This window comes from Coregonus lavaretus, assembly GCF_964263955.1.
Source record: "Coregonus lavaretus genome assembly, chromosome: 2".
NCBI classification, from domain to species: domain Eukaryota; kingdom Metazoa; phylum Chordata; class Actinopteri; order Salmoniformes; family Salmonidae; genus Coregonus; species Coregonus lavaretus.
The window spans coordinates 39,018,175-39,029,619 of record NC_139989.1 but is presented as its reverse complement, the minus strand read 5'-3'; the positions used below and the strand labels follow the sequence as shown (position 1 = coordinate 39,029,619).

General features: G+C 42.1%; 1 protein-coding gene across 1 annotated transcript; it reads left to right on the top strand.

The window, feature by feature from the left end:
* On the top strand, window positions 1–4,465 carry LOC311145776 (melanoregulin-like). The gene is made up of 6 exons (XM_084182087.1): window positions 1–442; window positions 578–674; window positions 1,486–1,648; window positions 2,127–2,217; window positions 2,793–2,956; window positions 3,224–4,465. The coding sequence occupies exons 2-6, from the start codon at window positions 580–582 to the stop codon at window positions 3,446–3,448; spliced, it is 738 nt and encodes a 245-aa protein (XP_084038213.1). The 5' UTR covers window positions 1–442; window positions 578–579; the 3' UTR covers window positions 3,449–4,465.
* The last annotated feature ends 6,980 nt before the right edge of the window (window positions 4,466–11,445 follow it).

Genomic DNA, 11,445 nt, shown 5'->3' with positions numbered 1-11,445 from the left:
CAGTATATTCAGAGTGGATATCGGATGGAGATTGGAACCCATAGATCTGTAACTTTTGTATTTGGAAACTAATTGTTGGAAATGACCTGTTGACTCAACTCTCTTTAGAATGGTTTCTGTCTGAACGGGATGTTTTTCTTCAAACACTCATTTTGTCAGTGTGGAGGCAGGGTATCAACAGAGTGAAAATCGTGGGTGTTCAACGGCTCTGTGAGTGCTTGACAAACTGTGGATATTGTTTTGGAATCAAACTCAGAGGGTGTGACTAAGGTTCCAGGTCCGAGCCCTCATTCTACACCACTGTGTCACCTATCCTCAGCAGCCACAGCAGGGAACTGGGAGACAGAAAGAGGTGGAGATAGTGTGTTGGACTAAGTTCACCGGTGGAGCAGCCATTTTTTCCTTCTAACCTGTCCTGTACCTGGATAGGACTTGAGAAAGGGTACCGTATATCCTCTCTTGTTTGAAGAGTTTGAACATATCCGGACACTAGACCTCTTTCTGCTCTCACACTATCTTGTCTTACCTCTACTTCCCTCTCACTCTCTCGCTCTGGCTCTCTCTCTCTCTCTATCAGAGATGGGAGCTGCCTTCAAGAGGTTCTGTGCTCGGTTCTGTTGCTGCTGCTGCTGTAGCAATGCTGAAAGTGAGGAGGAGAAGGAGCCTTTAATCAGGTATGCACACTTATCACCCGTACAACCCATGACACCCAAAACCCTGACATACACACTAATCACCTGTACAACCCATGACACCCCAACACACTGACATACACACTAATCACCCGTACAACCCATGACACCCCGACAAACTGACATACACACTAATCACCCGTACAACCCATGACACCCCGACACACTGACATACACACTTATCACCCGTACAACCCATGACACCCAAAACCCTGACATACACACTTATCACCATGACAACCCATGAGACACTGACATACACACGTATCACCATGACACCCCAACACACATACACCACAGGAGGCTGCTGAGGGGAGGATGGCTCATAATAATGGCTGGAACAGAGCCATGTGTTTGATGTATTTGATACCATACCACTTATTCCATTCCAGTTATTACCACGAGCCCGTCCTCCCCAATTAAGGTGCCACCAACCTCCTGTGACTTGCACACACTTATCGAGGTACATAATATAATGCTTATAAAACAAACAATGTCACAATTCATCTGACTTCTCACCCTCACGTTTCTCCACACCAATTCATAGATTTGAGAGTTATGTCATGCTCTCCAACCATAACCCTCAGATTTAGTCACACTAGTGTAATCTAGAGGTGTGGAACCAACAAAGACCCTCTCTGTATCTATTGAATTGATAACAGCTTCACAATCATCCCGATTTTCACCTGATAGACCACGCTCGCGTATGTGTGTTTGTGTGTGTGTGTGTGTGTGTGTGTGTGTGTGTGTATCTCTGAGTGTGTCTATTAGTTTTTTTGTCTATTGGTTTCAGTCCTGACACTTTGGAGTACTTTGACCGCGAGGCAAAGAAGCGGAGGGACCAGGAACAGAACCTATGGAGTGAGCCAGGCGACCCGAGCCACTCAGAGAGAGACGATGACCGGATCCTGTACAACCTTATCCAGAACAGGAACCAGACCCGCAGGGGCTCGCTGGTACCAGAGGAGGGACCCAGGGAGGGGGACAGGGAACACTTACTGCATGACAACAGAGAGTTTGGGTCCCTAAGTGGGAGAAACAACCCACTGGGCACACACTGGTTCAATCAACGTTCAATTGACGTCTGTGTCCAGTGAGAGGTGGACAAAAAGGTGGAGAAATCTGGGGAAAAGAGAGGCAGCGTGAAGTCATGCTAGATTGTCTGCTCTGTCTAATAGGTTTTGCAGGGCAGCATACAGCACTCTACCTCCATCAGCCAGTAGATGGTGCATTGAATGCCCTTTAGTATAATGTAGGCCTACATTATCCAACTGGGTACCATGCCTGTCCTCCATTGTTGTCACCTGTTTGTTGGGTGAATGTGGTGTTATCTCACATCAGGCTTACTCTAGTTGATTGACCTGTGTTTGTGGTGATAGTTGTGTACTAGGTTAATATGTTTTGTGTGTAACCCTGCACCCTTTCCCTCTGTAGGCGCACCGGCGTCTGAGTGTGGACATTGAGGGGATGAGAGATCTGCGTCGGGAGGTCAGGGACAAGTGGAAGATGATCCTGGAGAATTTAGGTGAGAGAGTAGGAATGGAAGGGTAAAATGAGGGTGATAGTGAACAAATGGAAGTGTAACATAAGGGTGATAGAGAATAAATGGAAGGTTAAAATGAGGGTGATGGAGAACAAATGGACGGGAAAAATGAGGGTGATAGAGAATAAATGGAAGGTTAAGATGAGGGTGATAGTGAACAAATGGAAGGGTAACATGAGGGTGATAGAGAACAATGGAAGGGTAACATGAGGGTGATAGAGAACCATGGAAGGGTAACATGAGGGTGATAGAGAACAATGGAAGGGTAACATGAGGGTGATAGAGAACAATGGAAGGGTAACATGAGGGTGATAGAGAACAAATGGAAGGGTAACATGAGGGTGATAGAGAACACTGGAAGGGTAACATGAGGGTGATAGAGAACAATGGAAGGGTAACATAAGGGTGATAGAGAACAATGGAAGGGTAACATGAGGGTGATAGAGAACAATGGAAGGGTAACATGAGGGTGATAGAGAACAATGGAAGTGTAGGATGAGAGAAAGGGAAAATGAATAAAATCTTGTCTCTGTAACCGTGAACTTTCATTGGCTCAGGGTTCATGGCGGAGGCGGAGTCTCTGCTGACGGTGTCTGCCAGTGCGTCATATGACCGTATGAGGAATGCCTCGGCGTCACGCACACTACTGCACACGCTCCACTCTGAGACATCTATCTTCAACACCCGGGAGGCCCCACCTGAGAGATACCTCTTCATCCTGGTGAGAACAGAAACTAACAGAGGAGAGAAACTGTGTATTATGGTTATAACGTCTTCCCCTTCACTTCCTTCTCCAAATCACTTCCTGTTTGATGATGATGATGATGACTCTCTTTCTTCCTCTTCGGGTCTTTTCTCCTCTTCCTTCACTCTTGGTTTTTCACCCACTCCATCTTCCTCTCACTTTCCCTCCTCTCTCCATCTTCCTCTCTCTTTCCCTCCTCTCTCATCTTCCTCCCTCTTCCCCTTCTCTCTCCTTTTCGTATAGGATCGTCTCATATACCTGGATGCTGCTGATGACTTCTTGGCGAAGGCTAGACGCTTCTACCCCAAGCGTGATACTGATGATGAAGATGAGGACAACCCGTTAGCCGTCAACCTGCCGTTGCTACTGGCCAGAGTGAACCGCACCATGAACGGAGGAGGGAGCGATGATGAGGATGAGAGGCTGGATGAGGGAGATGGGAGCGGAAGAGAAGAGGACAACTTCTAGACAGAACAGGTGCTGCAATGACCTTCGACGGTAGACAGGGGGCAGTAGTTAGTTGTTTATGTTGCAGAGTTGGGAGTATACAGTACCAGGATGTCTGATTCTGAATATACTCTGTTGAAAATACTCTCCCAATTTGCACTAACACTAGGGGCTCTATTCAATCTGTGTTGCTGAAGTGTTACAGATTGCACGAAAGAAATGTAAAGGTAATTTCTGATTGAACCGACATATGCAGCGTTTACCGTGAATGCAGTCTCCGCTAACACAGGAACAGTGCCTTTACATTTCAATCACGCTGTAACGCTGAACTTCCGCAATACGGATTGAATTGAGCCCTAGGTTTGACCAAAAATATACAGCTTTCCTTTCCTCGTCATCAGAACCACGATCCAATATGATTCTGTTTTCCTTCTTTTTCTGTTTAGGCAGACTTAGCTGGGACTCAGTTATATTAGGGAGAGTTTTGGATGTTATCACCCTGTCATTTTTTATCCACCAGACAGTGTTAGTTACCCAACTCCCTGGGTCTGTTCATTATTGGTCTCCGCCAGGGAACACAGTGGACACAGTAAACACAGCACTGAAACCCGTAGGGCACAGCCGTCCTGCTCCACATCAGCACTTTGTCTCATGATTATCAGCACTTGTTTTATCTAGTCACAAGATAGTCTTTCGAAAACCATTAGATTACCTTGGAATAAATATGTATTAAACTAATTAAATACTTTTTTAGTTGTCAGTTTCCTTACGGACCATGCTTATTAAGAGGTACTACTGTATTTTTGTTCATGAAGTTTACAGAGATTAGTTTAGTAACAAAATGACTCAACTTTGAATGAGTGTGTGTGTCTGTATGAACAGTGGAGGTTGCAGTATGTGTGTATCTAATGGTCACTTTAAGTACATGTCAAGACTGTGAGAGGATTTGGGATGTTTTGGTGAGTTGAAGGGGATGCAGTATGTGTCGAGTGTTCTATTGTAGTTGATATGGAAAATAAAGTGGCAACCTGATACTGCAGAGGAAGTTGTGTGTGTGTGTGTGTGTGTGTGTGTGTGGTGGGGGGGGGGGGGGGGGGGGGGGGGGGGGGGCAGGGTTAATGTGTCCACAGGGAGCTCTAAACTCCCAGTCACATGTCGGCATGGTGTGGTTACAGCTCCGACACTGTGGCTTACCAATGCCTGCTGTGAGCCACGCCCCACAGAGATAGCCTCTGACCCAATCTGGCCTGTCCTGGGCCTGCTTGTCCCTCTGGGGCCACAGGGGGTGTGTGGACGAGGATGTTGTTGTTTTGATGGTCAGCTGTCTGTAATGTTACGTGAGACTGACACTGGTGAGGGTACATCTCTCAACACGGCAGCAGTCTGTTTCTAAGAACACAGACAGACAGACAGACAGACAGACAGACAGACAGACAGACAGACAGACAGACAGACAGTGGCATCATGTCCATAGGGGGAACAAAGGCACGCGCTCCCTCAGATTTGTCCTGTTTTTACAATTTTCAGATGTTAAATTAATTACTCAACTTCATTTTAATCATAATTATTCATCAAAAAATATCTGTCAGAGGTATTTTGCGGAGGGGACACACTGACTGGACCAGGCAAAGAGTACCCCCCCTCTATTCTCCATAGTAAGTGGTTCCTTCCAAAGTGCACAGAGCAAAGAGATGCCTGGACAAGATGCTGGATACTCTCGAAGCTAATGGTTGCAGAACCGTCAGTGGAAGAGAGAGTGTAGAGTGACACACACAGCGTTTGATTTGATTTTAGCTGCCAGTGATTGGCAGGAGGTATGTTTGTAAATGAATTTGATCAAGCTATGTAGTCTATTGATTCCTTCTTGATGAATAAATAAAACAAAAATGTTTTGTTGGTTCTCTGTAATACTACAGATGTAGGATCTTAATTTGATGACTCTTGTTGCTGAGAATGTTCCTGCACAGCAGGAAATGCACATTTGTAGTGTGTTTCAGTTTTAAAAAGGCTTCTAAAGTTTGTAATTTCCACTTTGAAATTTCAGACTTGATTTGCCCTGACAAAAAACGAATCAACCCCTACTAAAATGGTCATTAATTATAATCCACATAATAATTCACATTTCCTGTTGCTCAGGAATATATTCCTGCTGTAGCAAACTGGTTCAAATTAAGATCCTACATCCGTAGCCACCTAGCAATTTTATGAAGTTGGAAATTCATAGACAGAGCTTTTGAATTCATAAACACAGTGAATTTGAATTCACTGTGTTTATGAATTCATAGACATTTTCCACTGTGAAATTCATAGACAGAGCTATACATGCAAAGATTGCCAGACATTTAGATTGTTCTTTTAAAAAATCTAATGACAATAAATAGATACACAATTGACTTAAATTGATTTAATTATTGGCTTATGGCACTATATACCAGTGTATCAGTTGTACTAAACTCCTAAGGCATAACACTTATTAAAGAATCAATGTCCATTGTTAATTTAAATGACAATTGAACAGGTAAAGAGGTAAGCTTAGATAACCTATGAAGAAAAATATACATATTTAAAAGCTGTTTCAGGTGTTTGAAAAATGCAGCATTCTCCAACCACCCCATCGCGTACTTCGTGCATGACGAACCTGAACACAATCATTATCCCTCCCTCTGTCTGATCTTAGTTTTAAAGTGCAGTCTCTCTCTCTCTCTCTCTCTCTCTCTCGCTCTCTCTTTCTGACAGCTCATTTAAGTGTCACTTCCCAGCAGCTGAGGCTGACTGTATAGTTATGTAACAGAGAGAGAGAGCGCCCTGGCACTGTGGAGGGGGCTGCCAGGGGGCAGAATGATCAGCCTGGCAGGATCACCTTATCATCGCTCACCCTTAGGGAACTTCTACACCGAAGGCCTCATTAGAATAGTGACGTCACAATTAATTCACAAACAGAGGAACTTTGAGTCCCCATGCTGGTCCCTATCACACCTACTGTCAGGCAGCTGCTTCCCCACCAGACATGTGACTTGTGCTGTTGTTGTGTGCTTAAAGGCCCAATGCAGCCGTTATTATTTCAATATCAACGCATTTCTGGGTTACAAATAAGTAACTTGCTGTGATTGTTTTCAATTAAAATGGTAAAAAATTAACAAAAACAGCTTCTTAGCAAAGAGCAATGTCTCAAGCAAGAATTTTGCTAGGGCTGTCTGGGAGTGAGGAGAGGAAAACTGAAAACTAGCTGTCATTGGCAGACAGGTTTGGAACTCTCTTTCTTTTTGGTCTATCAACTAATTTACCGCCTGGTGATGTCACCAGGCATGCCAAAACTCCATCCCACCAAAACAGGCTGAGATTTCAGGGTGTCTTTTCAAACAGCTCTTACACTAAAAGGTCATTATCATAATTTTCACAATTTCACAGTATTGTTCCAACCTCATAGTGTGGAAGTATATATTAAACACTCAGGAAAATCACGTTTTTGACTGCACTGGGCCTATAAACAAATGCTTGGCACTCACAGGCCAGGGGTCAATGTTACTGTAATACTGTTTTTTTTTATCGCTTTGGTGGAATTTTCACAAGTATGTGGTACATTTTCATAACTCTTAGTACAAAACTCAAAACAGATCGTCAAAAAGTCAGTTGTTTCAAAACTCTAAGCATATTTTCAATTGACTAAGTACAACACACAAAATCATACAGTTACTTTTTCACCAAACTTAATCAGTGTTTCATCTATAAAATAAGTTTCACATTGCAATACATGTTCATATAAAGTAATTGCCTTTCACAATGCAATGTTCACATTACTTTTTATTGTATTCTTTACATTTTACATGTAAACTGGTTTGTCTACTACAGATTTTGAGAACTACATCATGAAAATGTATGGCTGTAAAGTAGAAACATAAAAAGTATGATATATTCTAGAATGTACTACTATGATAATGACTATTATGATTTTACTTCACACTAAGGGGGGTTCACACTGCTTTACTAAAATTGCATTGGCTAACACAGTACTGTAATACCGTAATACATGCCATTTACGTAGAAGACACTTTTATCCAAAGTGACAACAGTCCACACATTTTGGTATGTGACCCCAGTGGGAATTGAACCCACAACTCTGGTGTTGCTAGTGCCATGCTTTTATGAACTGAGCCACATACAGGAAAACTACAATACTGTTAAATACAATACACGATTACAATACAGGTGGAAGATGTATGATTGCCATCCCCACGAGCGCACCACCCTTCTTCAGGCCATGGAGGAGGCATGCATTGATTTCAATCCAGACCTATGTCAGGCTTGAATTCGCCATGCTAAAATGTTTTTCCCCAAGTGCATAAACAATGAGGATATTTACTGCGATTTTGATGAGAACCTATGGCCAAATGCTTGAGGCAGGCTTGATGCAAACTATTGCCTGTTAAACATTATGTTTATTTCATTTGATTACATTGTGAAATATGTCTTCAATGATCACACCTTTGATTACACATGGGATAGAAATTATGGAAATGTGATGTTCAGCCTAATGTGAAAACAATGTAATGTACTGAATTTACAGTACTTTAGCATACTACATTCAAAGGGCAATTTTGAAACATGTATCTTACATTTTTTGCTATTGGATTAACTGGTTGATAAAATAACTACATTGAGAAGATATCATTATGTTGTGTTCTGGTGATTAAACCAATGTACTCATTATATTTCACAGTAAACGTATATTTTGAATCAATGGTTGTGTGGTGATAGATGTCTCCAGACAAAATGAATGCACAATGAAAGGTTTTAATGTGTGATCAACCTTTCTTCAAGTCCCATAACCACTTTATTTGAGTTGGCCTTGAGTAAGGGCTTATCTTTTGTCCCCACTGTATCATGTAATGACTTTGACACCACAATATAGTTTCAGAAATTATTTTGTACATTGAGACTTAGGGAGTTCTTCTGTCCCATAAATGATAAGACTCCAAATTTGGATGTGTCAATAATGGGTGAGAGGAGTGTTCAGGCTATAGGTGACACAATAGAGAATGACATTTCCCACAGAACGAATACCCCTTTTCGAGACAAATCCACCTTTTGTCCGCCAAGATACAGAAATCCCTCCCTAGAAACATACTGCAGATTGGTGGAAAAAGATGTGTCTCAGATTCTGAATAAGAAACGAGAATACAGAGTCTACAATCATCTCCCTTAAGAACAGATACAAGCATAGGATGATTTAAAAAGGATTCCACTTTGATAGGGCGTAATGCTGATAAGGGCAGAGCTGTGGTGCTGTTAAACCGTGATGACTATGTGAATTCCTCTCCTTCATCAATTCAAGCAGTGAACATTTGATGCACATTAATCAAGTTTTCTTGACATTTTGATTAAGAGTGGCTTTATCACTTGACCTATACAGGAAGCCGACGGACAGGAATTCCCTGTTACGCGGAGACAGCTTCCACCCTACACATCTAAAAAAGAGCCTCTCCATCAGCCAATACAGTCGCATACGCAGGATTCGTAGTACACAGAGTGACTATGACAAACAAGCCGACTGTCTGGATGAGCGTTTCAGACAGCGGTGTTACCCAGAGGGATCGTTATAAAAATATGACCCAGGATGACAGCCTCACGCCAAAACCACCCCGCCCTCCTGACCAACGCGTTCAATGCTTCTTTCAGTACTCCCCACTTGGTAAACAGTTCGACCACATCATTAAAAAACACTGGCACATCTTGAGCACTGATCCACAGCTGGAACAGAGGTTTAAAGAACCTCCTCGGGTAGTCTTCAGACACGCCCCCAACATCAGTCAAATGGTGGTGAGGTCTGATCTTCCACCAGTGCCACGTAGTACCTTTCTAGACAATGTGCGGGACGGTAATTATAGATGTGGCGGACGAACCCAGTGTCACTTTACGAACAAATGCACAATGTTCAATCGCCCTATTATGGGCAAGGCTATTAAAATTAAAATTAAGGGCATCATTAGCGTACTAGGGGGTAACTAAGAACAATGTCTAATTGCTGACACAAAAAAGTAACGTTTGGAAAAGAAATTAAATGTGGATGAATGTCATGCTTAGGCGAATAAACTAGAAAGGGAAATAAATGGCTACAGTTTACACTTTTTTAGTTATTTCATGACATTTTGTTTTTAGAAAAGGGGCGTTTTTTTAAAGGACCAGGGGTGAGCACTCAGTTTGTTTGTTTGACCTGGCGAAGATCCGTTTTGGATCCAAACGTTGTCAATAAAGCGGTGAATTGGGAGCTTCAACCGTGTGCGGGCCTTCTTGTTCTTTACTTGCGTTACAAATGTTACTAGTTTGGAGTTTTGTATTAAGAGTTTTTAAAATTCGCCACATATTTGTGAATATAGCACCAAATCGAAAAAAAAAAAAGCTGTAACACTGACTCACATGACAGTCACTAATGTACTGTATGTGCTAGTTGTATGAGTGTAAAAAAAAAAGTAAGACTGATTATCTTATAAAATGTCTGAACAGATACTGAGTGATTATCTTATCAAATGTCTAAATTGATTTAGTTCTATGTTTTTTGAAAAAGAGAATGACCTCACTGCAGAAGTATGCCTCGAGACTTAATAGGTTTCTGCAATGGGAATCCTGAACTGAAGTGACGTTTAATGGTTACCATGGCTGCATAACACATAGTGTGTGTGTGTGTGCGTGCTTGCGTCTGCAATGTGATATCTTACATACATTGTGTCATTAAGGTACATGTCTTAGACGTGAGAATAGGAATCTATTGCTGTACTTATTGCTGTATCTAGTTTCAATATTAATTTGAAATCAAAGGATACATGTATAACTTTATATGTATTCTTGCTATGCAGGTGTTACATATAGGATGACATCAGTGCCTGATGTGGAAGAGTTAGTCATTGAAAGAGTGACTGGTAGTGACACCAAGGCAACATTGCATGTGTGTGGGTGTTTTGTGTGTGTGTGTGTGTGTGTGTGTGTGTGCGTGCGTGCATATGTGTGTGTGCGTGAGAGAGAGAGAAAATCTTTAAGACTGTAACCTGAGAGACTCTTGGCTGGAGTGGGTCTCTGTCATCAGACTAATAAATCAGAGATAGAAGTCACTGTCCATGACAGACGAAACACTGATACAGCACAGCTAATCAGCTAGATAACAGATTCACAAGGTACTCCAGTCAAATAAAAATTATTTGTGGCTGTAGTTTATACAAAAAAACAGTTGGTCCCTTGGTCAATGCCTTTGCCTGGTATCTGTTCCGTAGCACGTATAGCCTTGCATTATCCAAAACAGACTGACCACCTGCCTACAGAACATCACCTTTGATCTTGAGTCTCTAAAAGGAACTGTTACCCCAAATATAGCAAGGCCGTACATGCCAGGGCTCTCCATGGTTACTGAAAGAGACAACCCTAAACTCAGCAGCTTCACACTGCTAGCTACCAATATAACTGTTAGTTTCACAATCTGTATGTATGTTTATGTTAATATACAGTATACAGTACCAGTCAAAAGTTTGGACACACCTACTCATTCAAGGGTTTTTCTTTATTTTTACTATTTTCTACATTGTAGAATAATAGTGAAAACATCAAAACTATGAAATAACACATTTGGAATCATGTAGTAACCAAAAAAGTGTTAAACAAATCAAAATATATTTTATATTTGAGATTCTTCAAATAGCCACCCTTTGCCTTGATGACAGCTTTGCACACTATTGGCATTCTCTCAACCAGCTTCACCTGGAATGCTTTTCCAACAGTCTTGAAGGAGTTCCCACATATGCTGAGCACTTGTTGGCTGCCGTCCGACTCATCCCAAACCATCTCAATTGGGTTGAGGTAGGGGGATTGTGAAGGCCAGGTCATCTGATGCAGCTCTCCATCACTCTCCTTCTAGGTAAAATAGCCCTTACACAGCTTGGAGGTGTGCTGGGTCATTGTCCTGTTGAAAATCAAACAATAGTCCCACTAAGCCCAAACTAGATGGGAAACCAGTGTGCCTAAATAAATCACAG